General features: G+C 39.7%; 1 protein-coding gene across 2 annotated transcripts in view; it reads right to left on the bottom strand.

Annotated features, from left to right (window-relative positions):
* The window catches only part of LOC116319965 (protein MTSS 2), a 75,890-nt gene extending 74,012 nt beyond the window's left edge, over positions 1-1,878 (bottom strand). For both annotated transcript variants that reach the window (XM_039613573.1, XM_039613579.1), the window contains exon 1: positions 1,409-1,878. In XM_039613573.1, the coding sequence (XP_039469507.1) occupies positions 1,409-1,495 (87 nt within the window). In that variant the 5' untranslated portion in view covers positions 1,496-1,878. The remainder of the gene's footprint in view (positions 1-1,408) is intronic.
* Positions 1,879-18,725: the final 16,847 nt, after the last annotated feature.

The raw sequence follows: 18,725 nt of genomic DNA, 5'->3' as shown, positions 1-18,725 counted from the left end.
ATAATGTTCTAGTCACTATTGACTGGATTTTGCCAGTCATGTCATTTCTCCATGCACCTGTATTATTTGAATTACATTAAGTAGAACTGATCCATTGGAAGCACTCTTTGATCGTGGGTTGGTATTGATATCCGGGATCATATCCCCTTCTGTCACTTCGACATGTCTCACCCACAACAGAAAGTCAGTAATTTATGCTTACAACACAATGAGTGTGCTGCATTGGCTGTGACCTCTAGCATGTGAAGCCATACAGATAGCAATGAAATGTGCAACAGAAAAACCTTTACGGATTTTACATTCACGCATGTAAACTGGTATTTTAGTGGAACATACAGAGAAGGATGCGTGTCATCAGGTGACAGGCAGACAGAAAAGCATGCAGAGCTGCATGGGCGTCTGACAAGCAGGCATACACCCGAGACTGCATCTCCAACCATTTCATCCAAAGCATCTTACAGCAGCACCGGTGCACATTCAGCTTGGGTGGGTACCGAACCGCTCCACGGTTGCTGCAGAATCACTGACTGACAGACAGGCCGTGGTATGGGCAGACAGACACGCGGACAGAGAGGCTAGGTATCTGCGCGGCTTCTCGTGCTTTTGTGTTTTCTCGCTGGATCAGCCTGACAGAAAATCAATGACGCTGCACTCTCACGGAGACGCAGAGTAACCAGAAAGGCAAGGACGACGGAGGCTTAACACGCAAAAGTCGAGCGCGCACCTTTTCTAACACAGCTGCCGCAGGTCTTAGGTTGAGGACAGTCTGGTGAAGATTCCGGCGTGTGCATGTGAGGGAATGTGTCAGTCACGACAGGGGTACACATCTGATTATATTTGCCAATTATACCACTTCACGGAGCCGTTGAGATCAATGGAGTCCCAGGCTAATATGGGCACTTCCAAAGGGCTTTGATATGAGACCCAGCTGGTGTTCACATTTAGCACAAATTGATAGCAAAATTATTCATATGCATAAACCTGATCAGACTGAATGAAAACAGAGGTGATGGTGCCTGGTTGTTGTGGTGGTGCTAAGATTGGAGGATTGCGTTAAAAAAATAATAAAAGAAATGAAAATAAAATAAACGAATGGATTGACGTTTGCATGCGCAGCCAATATTCCGGGCGTGGGGAAGGCGGTGGGGATCGGATCGCACCAATAACCCACCGGGCCGCCGCATCGCTGTCAGTAAAAGGCTGCCATCATCCGTTCATTCACCTCATTGTTAAATAGAAGACAAATCAGCATCAGCTTTCAAGGAGCGGCGTGCGTCCAGGTATTTTAACCGTGTAGCCCATCTGAGAGCACCAGCTGGAATTAGACTGGAGGACACCGCTATTTTCAGGGAGGGAGCACATGTGTTTAACCGTGACAACAAATTCTTATAAATAAACTTTCATTTACCTTCATGTCGTTGACAATCGCCTGGAACAGACCACCGAGGGCCCCGCATTCCTTCTCCACCGTCTCCATGTTTGCCAAATCCACCATTCGCCGGAATTTTTAGAAGCGCGCACGAATTGCGCGCTACCAACACCCAGCAGGGAAAAATATACAAAAAAATTATTTCCACAAAATCACGACCGGCCTCTGAAAACCGGGAGACCGACAATAACGGGAGGGATGCAGGAAGAACGGGAAGAGGAGGGGTGGGAAAAAAAGAACGATGCCGAAACAAACGGCTTCGTTGCGGTCTCTTCCAGGAGAAGGTAAGATTGGGTTTGAGAGAGGAAAGACACGAAACCTCTCTCTCTCTCTCTCTCTCTCTCTCTCTCTCTTGCGCTCTCTCACTCCCTCCCACTCAGGCGGTGAGATGGTACCGGGGCGACCACGCTCATCTTGGCGCAGCCAGCGCAACGCGGGGACGCATGTGAACGCAGCGGAGAAGCACAGGGATGTGGTGTGTCAGAGCCTGTGTCTGTGCGTTCGTGCATGCATGTGCTTGTAGGTAACATAACGACAGGCTGTGATTGGTGCACAAGCGGTGGGCTCAGCGGTGCAGGGAGAGCAGCCAGTAATACGATCCGTTCAACTGCAAGCGAGTCACAAAAAGGGGAGGCTGGACAATCCTGGACGGTGTGTCACATGGCCGCACGCAGGCACATATACATGCATGTAGACACACACACACACTACAGCAGGGGCTAACTGTCAGATAGAGTTAGATACTAACAGAGTGTGTGTATGTGTGTAGGAATGCGTACTGACCACTTGATTTATGTTTAAACCACTAACCATTCAGTGACATGTAAGAGTGGTTATTTTTGACATTGTGGCTATTTCTGAAATTCCACCTGCTACCCTCTTGTGACATGAGTTCACTGGTAAGTAATTAAAAATAAAAGTTGACTCTGTTTTATTTTGATCCTTAAAGAAGAAGCAGTTATTTAGATACTTGCCATGGTTTACAGTTTACGGTACAAAAATATCTTTATGGATAGGTTTCACCCCTCATAACAACTGTTTGGAAACTGTTAGAGGTTACAGTTCGTGGCGTGTCCTCTCTGTTTGATAGGTGTGCTGGCACAGGCACATGTAGATGACTGGTAGAAAACACCCGTGATAATTCAAGTGACTAAACAGGACCTCTTGACTGAGGTTAAAGCTACCTGACTATGTTTATATCCTCACTAAAGAACTATTTTACTGACTTTGCCTTTTCTGTTGAACATAAAAAATAACAGTTTAAAGACATGCAGCAAACTGCAAACTGGAAACAACTGGGAACAATGAATTTATATTTGGTATAATGCACATCATTGTGTGTTGCATACTCAAATAAATAAATAAATACATAAATAATAATAATACATTATTATTTTTGAAATAAACTGGTTTAATTGTTCTCATTTCCAGCTTCATAGTTTTATTTTCTGGACTTTTTTCTATTTTCAGTTTTGCCTCCTTCCTTTCAGCTCAGCCTCTGTGCTCACACTCAGGGCTGTGTACCTAACATGACCATATTAGGGATGTTCACTCTCATTGACATACAAATCCATGACTGTAAAAAATAATAACTCTAAATGAGAATTTAGAGCAGTCTAAAGCTTGAGCCTGCCTCAAAGAGATTACTTGGACATACATATCATTATCTCTTTATCTGAAACTTTGGTATGACTATCCCAAAAAAAGAAAAAAAAAACGAGTAGGTTGGGGAGTTGGCGATTAATATTTATACTTACACTGCTGTTAATATAAAATTTTCAATGCCAGTCAGAGTTTGATGCAAAGTCAATTACTGTTACATAAAATGACATTATAAACATAATAAAACACCCAAATGACACATCTGCATGCATTAAAAAAATGCAACTATGTAGCCATTTCACACTTTAATCTTCATGGAAGCTTCTACGTGTAAAGTTAAAAGAACACCTTGGTTTTAGTAGTAACTCTAAGAGAGTATCAAAATATTAGCTGATTTAGGAGCGGTGTGGTTCTAAAGTGATGAAATGAACTCTGACAGTGTTCATTAGTGTAGTCAAATTACTGTGAGTCAAATTTATGCTTTTTGAGTCAGAAAATGCATAAAGATGACTGCGGTCATAAGGTTCTTGGTAGCTACTGTTAAACCACTGTGTCTGTCATGTAGACAGTTACATCATTTTTTTCAGAGCCATAACTAACTACAAAAATGTTTCCTGAGGCAGTTCTAGTATGAGCAGAAATCCTTTCAGTGGGGGTGTTATTGTTTGCTGGATATGAAAAAAAAAAGCTCCTGAATTAAAACATTTCTGGATAATGTTTTTTTTTTTTTTTGTAGAGGTAAAGGACAGATAAAGAAAATCTACATTTGTCCTTTCTGAAAGCCATATTCACCATCTACTGTATGCTTAGAGAGCATAACAGTAACATGATGCGCCACGCAGCCAGAATGATGCTTTAAAGGTCAAAGGTCACAGTGGGGTGGTAATTCTGAGACTACAGATGGATCATGTCAAAGGGTAGATGGAATTGGTTTCAAGCAGAAAAATGTTGTTATGACTTGAAGATTTCAGAGTGCGGTGTCGAGATATTCCATTTTTATTGGAACAGCTTGTGTGTCGAGTTTAAACAACCAGAGAAACCACGAACCCCTCTCAAAATTCCAGATCATCAGATGGATGATATTTAAGGTGGAATATACAAATGTCCTCTTCATGATTCTATAACACTGTCCCATAGTCCTTGTAGCTATATTTCTCATATAGCATGCATTTTTTAACTCTGAAAAAATGTGATCTGTCTTTCTGTCTGTATATGCTCCAGTTGTTTTTGTGTACAACTCTTAGATGAGACTACCTGTAAAAAAGGGGGATTTAATAATAGAGAGCAGGGGATAGCAGACGTAATACACCTTGGTATGCATACAGGGATGAATTTCTGAACACACACACACAAACACTCAGCTCTAAGCTTGAACCAAATGTTCAGCATCCTCTTAGAGACCTCCTATTGTGAGGGGAAAATGCACCCATGCAGCTCCTGTGTATTATGCATATGTGCATCTATATGTTCCTGTGGCTACACTGGTGACCTTGACTGAAGGGCGGATGTAATGCATATCACATAACCAATGCTTTCTACGTCTTAATGCAACCCCTCCTGTGTGTTTATGCGTCTTCTTCTGTCTGGTCTCCCTTCACACATCACACATTACTGGCTCACTTGGAGTCTGCAGAAAGCTGAAGAGCATGTGTTCAAGCGCAGCAAAAAACTCTCCTTTGGTTCTCATTATCTCTCATGAGGCCTTTCCTGAAAATGATCGGCTCAGTGTAGAAAGTAAACATACTTCAAAGAGTCATGAAAACAGTGTGGGTGTAGTAACAGCTGTGTATGGTAAAGTGACAGATTCCAGACAGGTTAAAACAATTTGACAAGGTTTTACTGCATTCCTAACTCTGGAGCTGATTTCTATTTAAAGATTCCTTGTGCTCTGCTAACAGTGGCCCAGACGGTCCTGATGGTATACAGTGCTGCACACATAACAGCAATGATTCACTTTCCCCTTTTATCCTGTTTGTGGCTTTGTTATTTATTTATTTATTTATTGTTACTGTCATGCTTAAAGGTCTTAAAATACATATTATTAAAGACATTAGACACCTTCAACCAGATTCATGATAGGAGTGTTGTTTCATACACAAGTTGTAACATAATATTTAGTTTTATTTAAAGCTTAAAGAGAGCCCATACTAGTGTATCTTCTCTGCATTTCATATATTAAAAAGTAAAAATTCTTTTAAAATACCTGCTAATAAATCACGTAGCTGTTATTGGCTCTTTGCTGGTTATGGAAAACAGCTGGCAGAGGCTCCTCATTGTGAGTATTTAATGTCTTTGGACACAATAGTCCAGGACAGCCATAGGTCACTAACAGAGATGATGACTACGGGAATCTCCCACGACATTAAAACTACTAACGGGTAAAATGAAAAACACCGATCATGTTGACTCGAGGGCAATGACATTTCCCACCAAGAGAATCCACCTCATTACACTGCAAAGACTCCACAGGACAGTTTCAAGAAACTTTACAAAGAGCTCGCGGCATCAACCTGACATCCAGTATTCAAACATTTCCACCATGCTGGTTCTGATGGACTGCAGCCTCCTGCCAGCCTGTAAATATTGTTTTCTTCACTAGCTTAAACAAGGCAGAGATGCTGATTAGCTGTTAGTGCTCTCTGTAGTGATGTGCTGAAATGTTGCAAAAGTTTAGTGCACATACACATTTTTTGGTGAACAAGCTTTTTCAATCTTATTTTGAGACAAATTTACTAAATTAAATGTTCTGTTTTGGCTGGGTTTTTTATAATAATTGAGTGCCTCTCATGTGGATATGAGCTGTAAAAAACTTACCAAGATCGCAGCAATGTGGTAAAATATGCTTCTCGAAGGACTTTGCTGTTAGTTAAATTGCTGGTCTGTTTCTGTTCCTTGGGGTGGCTGTACAGGTGCTTTAGAGCGAACTCTACCTTTCAAATTCCTTTTGAGGGAAGCTAAACAATCATCAGTAACACTCTCCCTCTCATTTTTACCATAAACCCTCCGGAGTTGCTTTGTCTCCCTTGAGAGAGCTTGATTGATCTACACAAACAACAACCTCTCACTGATTGGGCTCTCATCCTCAGGCTGGACGCTGTTTTTTTTATTGAGTTTTGTGAGTCTCCATCCTGGTTCAGGTATATTTGTGGTTCTTGAATTTTAGCCTGCATGTAAAACAAATCTTGCAATCACTGAATGGGCATGGGGCACAAATGCTCCCTCTCTATATAAGAAATTAAGATCTTTTTTCTACTGTTATTACTCTTGTTGACACTTTTTTACAGTATGAAGAGAAACCGGACATGTCAGGGGGTTTAAGCATTTTTGGTAGAACACAATGGATTCAAAAGTAAAGCTTATATAGATTTATGGGTTGTAAATATTTATTGTCCTTGAAATGGTTTAAAATCAAAGATTAGTCATTGGATGTTGTGATGATCTCAAAAGATGATTCAGTTACTGCAGTGAATCACATATGACAAAGCTAAGCCTGTATGGAGCCACTGATAGAAGCAGCGCTGTTTGTAATGATCATGTTTGTTACTAAAGGCGTGGATGTCTAATAAAAGAGCCTGAGTCACATCCAGTTCAGAAAAACACCCAGCACTATCATTTTGAACTATTGGCAGTTAGCTTATATAATCTGGAAAAATAAAGAATTAATAAAATTGTTGTTCACAAAAAACGGAAGTAAAAACAATCAAGATCTCCATACTTACCCTTAAAGATGTGTTATAAAAAATATATTAGATCAGATGGGATCAAACTAAATCCTTTCATTTGCCGATTAGCCACAATAGCCATCCATCCACATTACAAGCCTTTTGAATTGTCTGTATCGTTCTTTCCATATGAAGAGGTGACAAACAAAGGAGCTTCAACCAAAGGGAAGCTTTTTGGATTTATAAATCAGAGGCCATTAAATATCCTGGCCTAAATGAATAATTGCAAATATTTTTGCATCTTTACTAACTGTGTTGTTGTTTTGAAAACACCTCAATAATATTTGTAATAAGTGTAATGGACTAAGAAATGGATTGGAATGCTTATCAAATTTTGATTGTGGGCTGTTGATGGCCTTTTTGGACTCCAGGACCTGGTCCGGGTTATATGGATTCCCTTTGGTATCCATATTTCTGTATTTTTACCCACTTGTGTAATTTTCCACTTTCATCCCAGGTGGAGGTTTGCCAGAAACGAGCTGCTGTTTCTATGAAAGCTTTTAAACTCCCTGATAAAGCCACACATGAGGTTAAATGAGACAACAGTATAGGCATAAAGATTTAAATTACTATTAAATGTTGGAGATTAAGGCTTTACAGCACTGGCCTTTCATAATGATGTATGAGTGAAGCAATAATTTTACTTATCATTTTACTTTGTATTTATTTATTTTTAATTACATGACAGCATTTTAATTAAATGTATGTACATATTGACATTAGTCCATGTTGGATGCACAGCAAACAATAAAACAAAGCAAAACCCAAACCAGCATATCAGATGTGTTTACTGTTGATTAATATATTTTTATATTGAAGGATCCATGTGTTACTGAAATCTGGAGTGAGAATTTCTGTGTGGTGATGTATTTTGCCCCTCCACGCATACACAAAGCAGAATCTGCAATGTCCCTGGGTAGGGTCAGAGGTCAGGGGTCAGCTGACCTTAAAAGCAGATGACGCTGCATTTCTTTTGTGAGGAAGCACCAGAAATTGAGCAAAACTGGTACGGCCTGCTTACAGCAGATGTGAGGAGTTTTCAGTACAAGAGTGTCCTGCAAGATGTGAACTTATGTTTGCATCATCTGGTGTCTGTTCGCCTTTTCAAGAGACTTATTTATTGCCAGATGGAAGTTCATTCAAAGAGAGATAACAGAAACCTTCTGCTTTGTTTTCTTACAAAATGAATGAAATGCAGCTGTGATTATTGCTACTGCAGCATTTTTCAGTAACATATACAATAACAGAAAACAGATTTTTGATACAAAACAAGACATCTTCAGTAGCCCACAGATGTTATTACCTATAAGCAACTTCTACTGGTCATAGGACGACCAACTGCAAGAAAATGTTCTCAACAGGTTTAAAGATTGGCATCTGGTGACTCCATTTGAAATGAATATGCAACCTAATGATTTATATCGAGCGGCAACATTCACTCATTCCAAAAAAAGTTGTCATGCTGTGTAAAATGTGAATGAAACATATTGCAATGATTGGCAAATCTCATAAAGGCTTATTTTATTCACATTCAAACATAGAAAACATATTACATTTGCAGCAACACGTCCCAAGAAAGTAAGGATGTTCACGACTGTGTAGCATCTCTTCTTTTAACAGGAGTCTATAAATGTCTGGGAACTGAGGATAGTAGTTGTTGGATTCTGGGACAGGAATGTTGTCTCATTTGTGTCTGATACAGGTTTCATCTGCTCAGCAGTCGTGAGACTTTGCCCTAGAACCTGTATATACCTTTCAGCACTGATGGTGCCTTTCCAGATGTGTGAATTCCAGTATTTGCCTCATTTGACATTGAATTTGCCTCAGTCCATTTTATATGTGCTTTGTTCCAGAGAAGACGCGACCCTTCTGGATCACATTGTTCTGAAATTTGTCGATGCAGTTTTTTGCAGATTGTTGAACCTCTGCCCACCTCTGCCTCTCTAAAAGGCTCTTTCTGTATTCAGTCATGTTACTGACTTGTTGCTAATGTACCTAATTAGTTGCAAACGTTTCATCCAATTGTTTCTTTTAGCATTTACTTCTCCAACCTTTTGTTGCCCCCGTTCCATCTTTTATAAAATATGTCAAGTTCAAAATGAGGCAGTATTTTTTGATGAAATGGTTAATTATCTTAGTTTAAACATCGGATCTATTTGCTGATGGTATTCTAGTTTTTTTTCCCTTTCTATAATAATCCCAAAAGGTTGATTTTGTTCATCTGGATGTAGCTAGATGATTGAGCGTGCGACTTCCTTTATTAATATTGATAGAGGAAACTCACATTAGTCTACATTTACATATAATATCAGAATTAGCTACAAGACCTTTGGTACACCATGTGGTGGAGGTTCTCTGTGCCAAAACATGTGCTGTTACTTACTGCCTTCCAGAGCATCACAAGTGCTTTCTTAACTGATATTTCATCTTCTGAGGTTTAGCTGGTTTTAGTCTCTGTGTTAGAAAATGCTGTCAAAGTTAATTGGTAATCAGACAGCCAATGAAGATGTCACAATGAGCTATTCTGTTCTCAAGTACAGATTTAGTGATTGTTGTTGAGGTTGAGGCTTTGTTGCTCAGCCACAGCACTGTCCCACTTTGTGGAGTTGGCAGTGATGTCCAGTCACTGCTCCTCGTCACTGTGCTTCCACCTCAAATCCTCTTTTTTTGTGCCGATGCCACAGTGTTTCATCCCAGTCTGCACGTCACTGTCTTTCTGTGTGGCCTCTGATCCAGCATCAGTGTCAGAAGACTCTAGGTATGGGCTGGGAATCAATGACATCCAACTTCCATTGTAAAAAGCCATGTCTTTCAACCCTTTTATTTAAAATCCTGCACAAATTTCTTCCAAATGTTGCCATTGTCATTCTTCTCTCTCAGTGTTTTGTCATTCTACTTTCCCAGGCAATTCACAAGGTTCTTTCCACATGGGTGAGATTTGTGATGGTTACGTCACATGGTTCGTTACTCTATCTGCAAACTGAATTTACACAGAGCATTTATTTTGAGGAAAAACAATTCATAAACTTAACTAAACCCAAATGAATAAAAAATGTCTTGCGGGTGAGCATATAAACAACCCTGTTTCCAAGAAACTTCCAGGTAATAGTTAGAGGCCTGTAAAGTTTTACTGTTGTAGTCCCCAGTATCTCATATAAAAGTCCAGCTAAGAATAAACTAGCTAAAAATACCACAATCCTACATCCAAACATAAATTTTAACTGCAGAATGTAAACTGCTCCCCAAAGACAAAAATAGCCTCATAAAATACAGAAGGCCTTTGGGTAACGTGTGGCATATAGTAAACTGCTGCTGACCAAATGATGATACACTGTGACTGTCATGGTCCAATACCCAGTGTTTATGTATTTGGACCTTTGTGATTCTGGTTCATTTAATATTCTAACGTTTAGTTTATGTTACAGGTTTTGGTTGTTGTTGTTGTATTGCTGCTATGTTTAGTATTTGTATTTTCTGGTCTTGGTTTTGTTATCCAGTCTTCAGGTTTCGGTTATCATGCCTCTGTGTTGTATGTTTGCTTTCTTTCTCCCGCAGTCCCAGTGTCAAGACTATGTGTCTTAGTCATGGTCTCAGTGTTTGTTCTTCCTGTTTTATTTTGATAGTCTTGTGTTTGTGTGCTGTGTTCAGTTTTGCTTCTCCTGTCTCATCAGTCAGATTAGTATCAGCTGTGTTCCCACCTGTGTGCTGTTCCTTCGTTATCCTCCTTGTGTGTATATTGTTTGCATTTCCCTCTGTTCACTGTCGTGTTCTCCCACATTGTAGGTAGTGGTTCTGTTTGTTTCTCTTCCAGTCAGTTTATTTTGTATTTGTGACTGTTTAGTTGGAACTTTTGCCTTTTGTTTTCATTGGCAAACAGAGAAATTCCACCAGGCAGAAGGACATCAAATCCCCTCAAATCCAATCATTCAAACTAAAAATCAAATAGTTTATATTTCACAAAAAGGAATTTTTGTTTTTGTTTAGTTTTATTTGAAATCATGAAGACGTGCTGCCAATGTGTGCCTTTTAGTTCTTTTTAGCTCTAAAATCAGTACAGCTGCCTTTAGGCTGAATAATTTGCCCTGGGAGGCACTTTGGTGTAGAAACACTATTGACTTTTACTGCACCCCTATTTCTGGGAGTGTGCACCCTATTGTTTATTTGATATGCTTAATTTTTAGTTTTGCACATCAAGTGTTCATAAATCTCCATTTAGAGCATTGTGGCTCTTCTTGTAATCCCTATATATTGGAAAACAAATCGATGTTGTGATGTTTTCTTTCTGTACCCCTCTGCCGATGTTGTACCCTTTATCTCATGACCTTCTTTCGCTTCTATTCCCTCCTCTATCACTTCCTCTCAGTGTGCTGAGTAAGGCCATATGTCTGTCAAGTGTCACACCAGCCAAAATGGAAAAAAATGTAGGGAGTGTAGAGGAGAGAGCAAGGAGAAGCATGGGAGATATATTAGGAGAGGGGATAATGGAGGGAGAGGAGCACAGAAAAGACCCCAATTTTTATCACCCCTCCTCCTCCTCCTCCTCCTCCTCTTCTGTATGGCAGAGCAGAATGTAGGTCTGCTCTTGCCTTCAGCCATCAGCAACAATCAGTTCTGCCCCAGTTACTGACGCATCTCACAGACTAAACACACACGCATACGTCACAACATGCAGTAATACACACACACAGATGCACATAGACACATGAACAATATGCTTGCAGAAACACACACACACACACACACACACACACACACACACACACACACACACACACACAACAGTCTCTGAAGAACACACATGTTGGCATACAGAGGCAGTATCTGCCACAAACCTGTGCAGATGTGTGCAAACAGTTAAGCATGATCACATTTTAACAGCAAGAAGGGTTGAACACTGATTTTACTAATTACAAAATTAACATGGTGCCGACGTTGTGAGGTGCATGAACAGAAAAAGAAAAAGAAATATCACAAATATCACCAGGATAAAACACAGAAACAGAAATATTAAGTAAAGAGGTCACGTTCAGAGCTGGCAGTTATATTCCACAGCTATCAGAGTGGCCACTTCATTGATTTCAAACCATTGCAAACTCCAAATGGAGGGTTATAATTAAAATCCATGCACCTTGTGTTTTCTTCTGCCAAGACTTCTGCAGCAACGCCATCAGGCGTCTTTCGCTCTCCATACCTTTTCCTGGCAAGTGATTGTTGTGTTTCAGTTCTTTGTTAAATCGGTTAACTGTATAGTCTATAAAAACAGTGACTTGTTCCTTAAGATTGTACTCAGTGGAGCTAACAGTTAGACACAAACATGATGACTCACAGTTTCAAACAATCAGCACATTACTTCAGATGCACTGAAGACAGGAGTGCACTTTAACTGGCTGTGGAGCTCAAAGATTGATAATATTTTGCAAGAATGGCAGACTTTATTCTTCAAAATTCCATGTAGGCAACTACTTGAGGTTTTACTGGTACAACCTTACTTTTATTTTCCGCTGGCTGCAGGTGATGAGGCGAGCTCAACATCCATCGTTTGGTTCCATGACTGCTCTCAGCATTTGGGGGCTTTTCCTTTTAACAAGATGCCCATTGTCTTTATCTGTACCTGCTGAGTGATGTTCGTTTTAAGATACTTTGTTAATAAAATGTTAATCATAAATTATCATGCCTTAGTGAAACCACCTCATATTGTGTTGCATTGTATCTGGTCACCTGTAGGGGGCGCTCGTTATGGAAAGTCCATTGATTAATGTCTAACATTAATTGTGGTGGTGGGGTAAACAATGGCTATTACACTCAGTGCACTCCAGCTGACTTACCTTGGTTTGAATCACGACGTACTCACATTTTGGCAGCTTGAAAATACCCAAATCTTGCACCCAGCCGTTTGTAAATTGGATGTGCGCCTCCAGCGACTTGTAATTACGAAACTGGTTCGCAGTGTAAGCGCTTACTCCACAAACAAGATACGTGAAGATATCGGGGTAGGACAGTGGGGGTAAGTCGTCGGGGTCTTTACTCCACTGCTGTATTTCATATGGGTCCAGATTTGCGATGCACTCTATTTTCTGCAAGTATACCGCCGCTTCGCCTCTATACAGTCCATTCTCTTTTGCGCTGCTTTTTAGCATCGTCGTTCCAACACAGTGTGTTTGTTTTGGTTTGTAGACCCCGAAAATTTCACCACGCTGTCAACTCCAAAGCCCTATTTTAGGCTGGGCACAAACAGCTTACGTTATCATTTGCAAGACTTGTTGTCGCAAAGGTGACAGTTAGCTCCAGAGACCAATACAGTTTTTTGTACCAGGCTGTAAACATGTTTATTTGTACTACACTGATTCTATGGGGATTCATTCGCTTTAGAGTCAGCCTCAAGAGGCCATCACCTCCTTTTTTCTTCTTCTCATGTACTCCAGTTTGCTCAACACAGTATATAGGCAGCATATTAGATGCCGTCGGTATCTTGCATATGACTATGTTGGGCTGTCCGTCTCTGTCTTGGCTTTGTTATAGACTAATTAATTACTATCCTATAAAATGTGTTTAAGAATTTGGATGAAGGACAGGCTGATTCTTCTTGGGTTGCATTTTTTAACAAACCAGGGAATGCACTTAGCTCTGCTCCCACATTATAGAAGAATAGAATAGAATAGAATAGAATAGCTTTTTATTGTCACTGTTACAAGAACAGTGAAAGGCAGTTTGGCATCTCTCTGTGTGTGAAGTACACAATAGCGTAAGTATTTACACAATGACAAATTTACATTTACACAAGAAAGATATGTACAAGTTATACATACACCTGCAAACATACACGCACATACATACATATATGTATATATACACATTTGCATCCGTACATGCATACACACACATATTTCCACATACACGCTTACATCTATATACATACACATACATGCCATCTAACTAGCAGGTGCATTGAGAGGTGCAGTGTGATCAGTGATATTGCACATTGAGTGTGTGGCGGGGGGATGATATTGCACATTGAGTGGGGGTGGGGGTGGGGGTGCTGTTGGAACTATACTAAATAATGTTATAATAAATACAGTTTAAAGTGGTAAGGGTGTTGTTTGCATTGAAGTATAAACAGAAATACGATTTATAAATAAGGTGTAATGTCCATGAGTGTTGGCAGTGCAGTTATCTCCAATCAGGGTGGAGGTAGGGCATGTTTGACAGCCTGTGGGTAAAAACTTCTGTTGAGTCTGTTTGTCTTCGACCTGATGGACCTGTAGCGTTTACCAGAGGGAAGGGGGAAAAAGTGAGTGTCCAGGGTGCGAGGGGGTCTTAATGATGATGCTGGCTTTCTGCTGAAGTCTGCCAGTATAGATGTCTCTGAGGGGAGTTAGTGAAGTGCCGATTGCCCGCTCTGCTGCCCTCACCACCCGCTGCAGTTTCCTCTTGTCCTCCGCAGTGCAGCAGTTGAACCAGAGTGTGCAGCAGTAAGTCAGAAGGCTCTCAATGGTGGAGCAGTAGAAGTTTACTAGCAGTCTTTGGGGTAATTGGGCCTGACGTAGTTTCCTGAGGAAGTACAGCCTTTGTTGTGCTTTCCCTACCTGGTGGGAGATGTTTGTGGACCAGGTAAGGTCGGCCAAGATGTGGACTCCGAGGAACTTAAAGCTTTCTGGACAGCATGGTCTCCTTAAAGTAAAGTAAAGTAAAGTAAAATTTTATTTATATAGCACCTTTCAAGGTAAAATCAAAGTGCTTTACAGAGGCAGCAAACAGACATTAAAATCTCAAACAAAACAAAATCAACCAAAAGCAAGTTTAAACAGATACGTTTTTAACTGCAACATTTGACAATTAACATTTAAACATTTGACTTTTCTGCTTGCATTATTGAGCCAGCTGAGGTTAAAAAACATGCTGCACTCACTGAATGTCCCTTCAGTAACCCAACACAAATTAAGCTCCCTATGTGATTTGATAAATTTAAACAGCAAATCATCTGTGTTGATGTGACCTACTTTTTTCACAAACATCAGAATCTGTCATCGGACGTCATCAGTGTTGGAATTTCTCTAAATAAATTATTGTGAAGTGACTCATGACGATGCCCAGCTGGGCTGCTTTCTTCGGGCCCCATGGGATGCTCTTTGGGTTTCAATGGTTTCATTTGGTTTCATTACATCTACATGTTTAATACACGGACATGTTATGTACATTAGCATGAAATACAAAAGTAACATTTATTTAACAAAATTACTTAAATCTCTGTTTTTCACTACTTCATTGCAAAGTGGTATTTACAAGTAATTATATTGTTTTGGTACAACTGATTTGTCACAAATGTATATGAATTTCAGATCACATCATGATTTTGTTCCTGTTACAAATGAAGCCTAACCTTGAATTAAAGCTCGTGTTAATTGCCTTCAACAAACTTTTAGTCTGCAACATATGACCCCCTTCAAAATAAAGTTCATTTGTCAGAGAAGTGAAAAATAAGAATGACAACAATACTACACTGAGAAACAGGCCACTATGCTTTTCCAGAGAAGGGTTATAATTATTAAAATTCATTAGACTTTTAGCAGTTAGCTGGGCAGGAGAATGAAGGAAATCCTGACTGCAGCATCTTCTGAGTGCTGAAAATGCATGTATGTAAAAGGTCTGGGCTTCTCTGCTTACACTGCCATCTCTGAATCAAACCGTGACCTTGACCTGGTCAAAAATTGATCTGGAAGTATATGGAAGACAGATGTAGCTACTGTGATATAGTCCATTTGTCACCTCAAGCTGTGCATTTTCACCACAGCCATCTTGTTTTTTTGTAACTGGTCTTCACTAGCAAGGATTAGATATAACTGAGGAACCGAGAGACTCTGTACACTCATAGGTTAGCAATTTGTCAATCAGATGGTGAAGAATACCCTGCCATAGCCTTCTTTTTTATTCTAACTGGTTTTCTATTGAACATCATGAAACTACTTGAAACTACCAACTGAGGCTCTAAATATATCAGGATAGTGCTTTTTACCTATGCAGGCTTTATCAATTTTTCTATACAATATGATAGATTTATGCTAAAGTACATGAGACAATGTATCGTGGATACATTATACATTATGGATACATTATATTATTTAAATTATTAGCAAAGAGCAATACTGAGACAATGGGACAGGCTGTCCCTGTGAACTTTTATATGATAAACTCATAAGAAAATGGATGAATGGATGGAGACGCATAGCTTAAAGTCCTTCTGAAATTAATTTGTAGGTACATTTTTTGCAGATATACAGTAATAAGAATAAGCTGTGTATTGAGTCTTTATGCTAATGACAATGCTGATAGTGAGACTAAGCAGGAGATTGGAGGCCACGAGGATATTTACATCAGGACAGTGGTGGGGGTAAGGAGGAGGACAAACAGAAGAAAGAATCTGCTCTCATTAATTTTTCACTTTCATTTATTTGTAAATTATTTAAGAGCTATGTTGCACTGTGTCTATGATGCAGCATGGGCCTCACATGCAGAAGACACTCGCACACTCACAGTGAGCACACAGTGGTACACAGAGTATGCACGATCGAGAGTGGCACACGTATAAACAATATTCATAAATTCAGAACATTATACAGGCATATAGACCCACACATGCACTCTCCCAGGGGATCCGATTAGAGTAAGACATGTCAGGCAATGAGACAAACCCCCACCCCACCCCCAGTTCCAGCACCCACCCACCTTATGTGCCATGCCACCACTGCCAGTAGTTCTTTTTATAATAATCAGGCAAACACGCAGAAACAGAGCACAGACCTTCCTCCGTGCACTTTCATATTCATATTAACCTTTTCAGTTTGAATAATCCACGAATCATAAAGGAAACAGAAGCTTGAATGTCACAAAAAGTAAAATCTAGATCGTTAAAAAACATGTGCCACACATGCACACATTTATCTTCATGGTCTGCCCAACTGATGGGCCTGCATCACATCCAGGCAATCAAAAGGAGGAGATTGATGTGTGTGCATATGTATCTCTGGTCTGTTTAACACATGGATTAAAACATTCCCAGTTATTAGAGTAATACAAAACAAATGATATGCAATAATGTGCAAATTTAGGTTATGAGGGTTTGACACCTAACAGGCTTCGAAATACATTAATGTCAGTGAACGTCCTCACAAAGCCTTTATGTGCCTCTCATTACACACAGAGTGCAGCAGGCAGAAGTCAATGAAAAGTAAACAACAGCCATGAACAACAAATATAAAGAAAAATAAAAAAGAAGCAGGAAAAAAAGGTATAACAATAACAACAGTGTAATTTTAACTGACTGGGTTTCATTATTATGTGATTCCTGGCCTACTAATATGGCTTGTTGCACATGGAACAATGTGAAATTTCCACAGGAATCCAAAAACAAAAAAACAAAAGTATTCAATGACTGAATTCCCCGAGAGCAGACTGGCACATTTTTACATCAAATTTCACCTTTCACAAGGTAACAAAAGGTACCAACAGCACAAAATCTTTTCTTTCTCTCAGAGACAGCCATTGTGAAGTTTTGTTGACTGCTGCTTGGCCCAGATACATCACACTGTCTGGATACAGCATAGCAACAAGGCACCTGATCAAAGAGTATAGAAGAGAGGAGAGGAAAGAGAATAAGGACTGCAGAAACAGAAAACTGGTGAAAAACAAACGTGGGAAATCACAGAGGGAGATAAGGGAGGAATTAGAAGAAATGGAAGCAAGTTTTAGAGACCACTAAACGAAATTGAAGAAAAGCAGAAAGATGGGGGTTATTTGAGATGTTGACACAAGACACAGAGCTTTTCAGCAGGGAGGCACTTGCAGAAGAGTCAAAATCAGGACTGAGTTCTTTTATCTTCTAATCCTCCAAACACTGCAAAAATAAACTTACAACCTTGTGTTTAAACATATAGAGTGACTTCATACCCAGGGCACAGGCACCCCCATCTATTTATTGTTATTAAATAGTTTCAGAAGGTCTGTGTTTGATGTTGATTGCATGGACAGGGTGATGCACTGCTGGAATCTCTAACATGGCACCAAAAAACCCACAATTAATGAGACAGGAATTTCTCAACATTAGTGGCAGCAGCACACAGAAAATGCTCCTCATCAGCTGTTCAGATTGCAAAAGTAGATAGACAAATAACCAGGACTCTCCTGTGCAGCTTTTAATCATTACTGTTACTATCATTCTGTTGGCTTATATTAGTTTTCACATTCTGAAATCAGATCTAGGATCTTGCATTGTGTTCAGTCCTGTTCAAAAAAGATCCAAACAGTTAATAGTGGGCAGTTAAATGATGCAATCATGTAGCATCTTCATACAATAATATCCAAAAGTAAATTATTTGTTTTTCCTATTATTTCCTGGAGGAACACTTATGATTCTAGTTGCAAAAAAATCAGATCTAGGGGCTTACATGAGATATGCCGGTTATTCAAAAAAACAGGACTATTTTGATATTCAGAAGATGGGGCCTGCTTTTTGGAAGGTTAGTAGACCTCAGATGTTTAATATATGTTACAGCTGCTGTAGCTGGCTGAGTGGAAAAAAGAACAGCAACAACTCATACCTCTTATACCACTTGGCCATATAGGGGGAGGTGGACCACTGAATTTTATGTTAGCAATAAAGATTCATCTGGGAAAGTTAGACGCTTGCCCTCTTTGAGATATCCCGCAGAGTACGTGCTGTTAAGAGTCCCCTCCACAGCACTGACAATTGGTGCATGTATGAATATACACTCGGTGGCAGTTCTGAATGCATTCTGTACTCAGACTGATGTGTCTCTGTGTTTAGTTGGAGTTTATATAGCACTGGTATATGTTTTCTGTAATATTTATATATGTAACAGCTGAGTTCTGCCATCTAGTGGCTGGGATATGTACATGCATACATGAATTTTAGCCATTGCACTGAGTAGGGTAGGATGACAAGCTAATTCAAACATAAA

The sequence above is a fragment of the Oreochromis aureus genome, linkage group 1 (assembly GCF_013358895.1).
Source record: "Oreochromis aureus strain Israel breed Guangdong linkage group 1, ZZ_aureus, whole genome shotgun sequence".
Lineage (NCBI taxonomy): Eukaryota > Metazoa > Chordata > Actinopteri > Cichliformes > Cichlidae > Oreochromis > Oreochromis aureus.
This window is presented reverse-complemented; position numbering and strand designations above follow the sequence as displayed.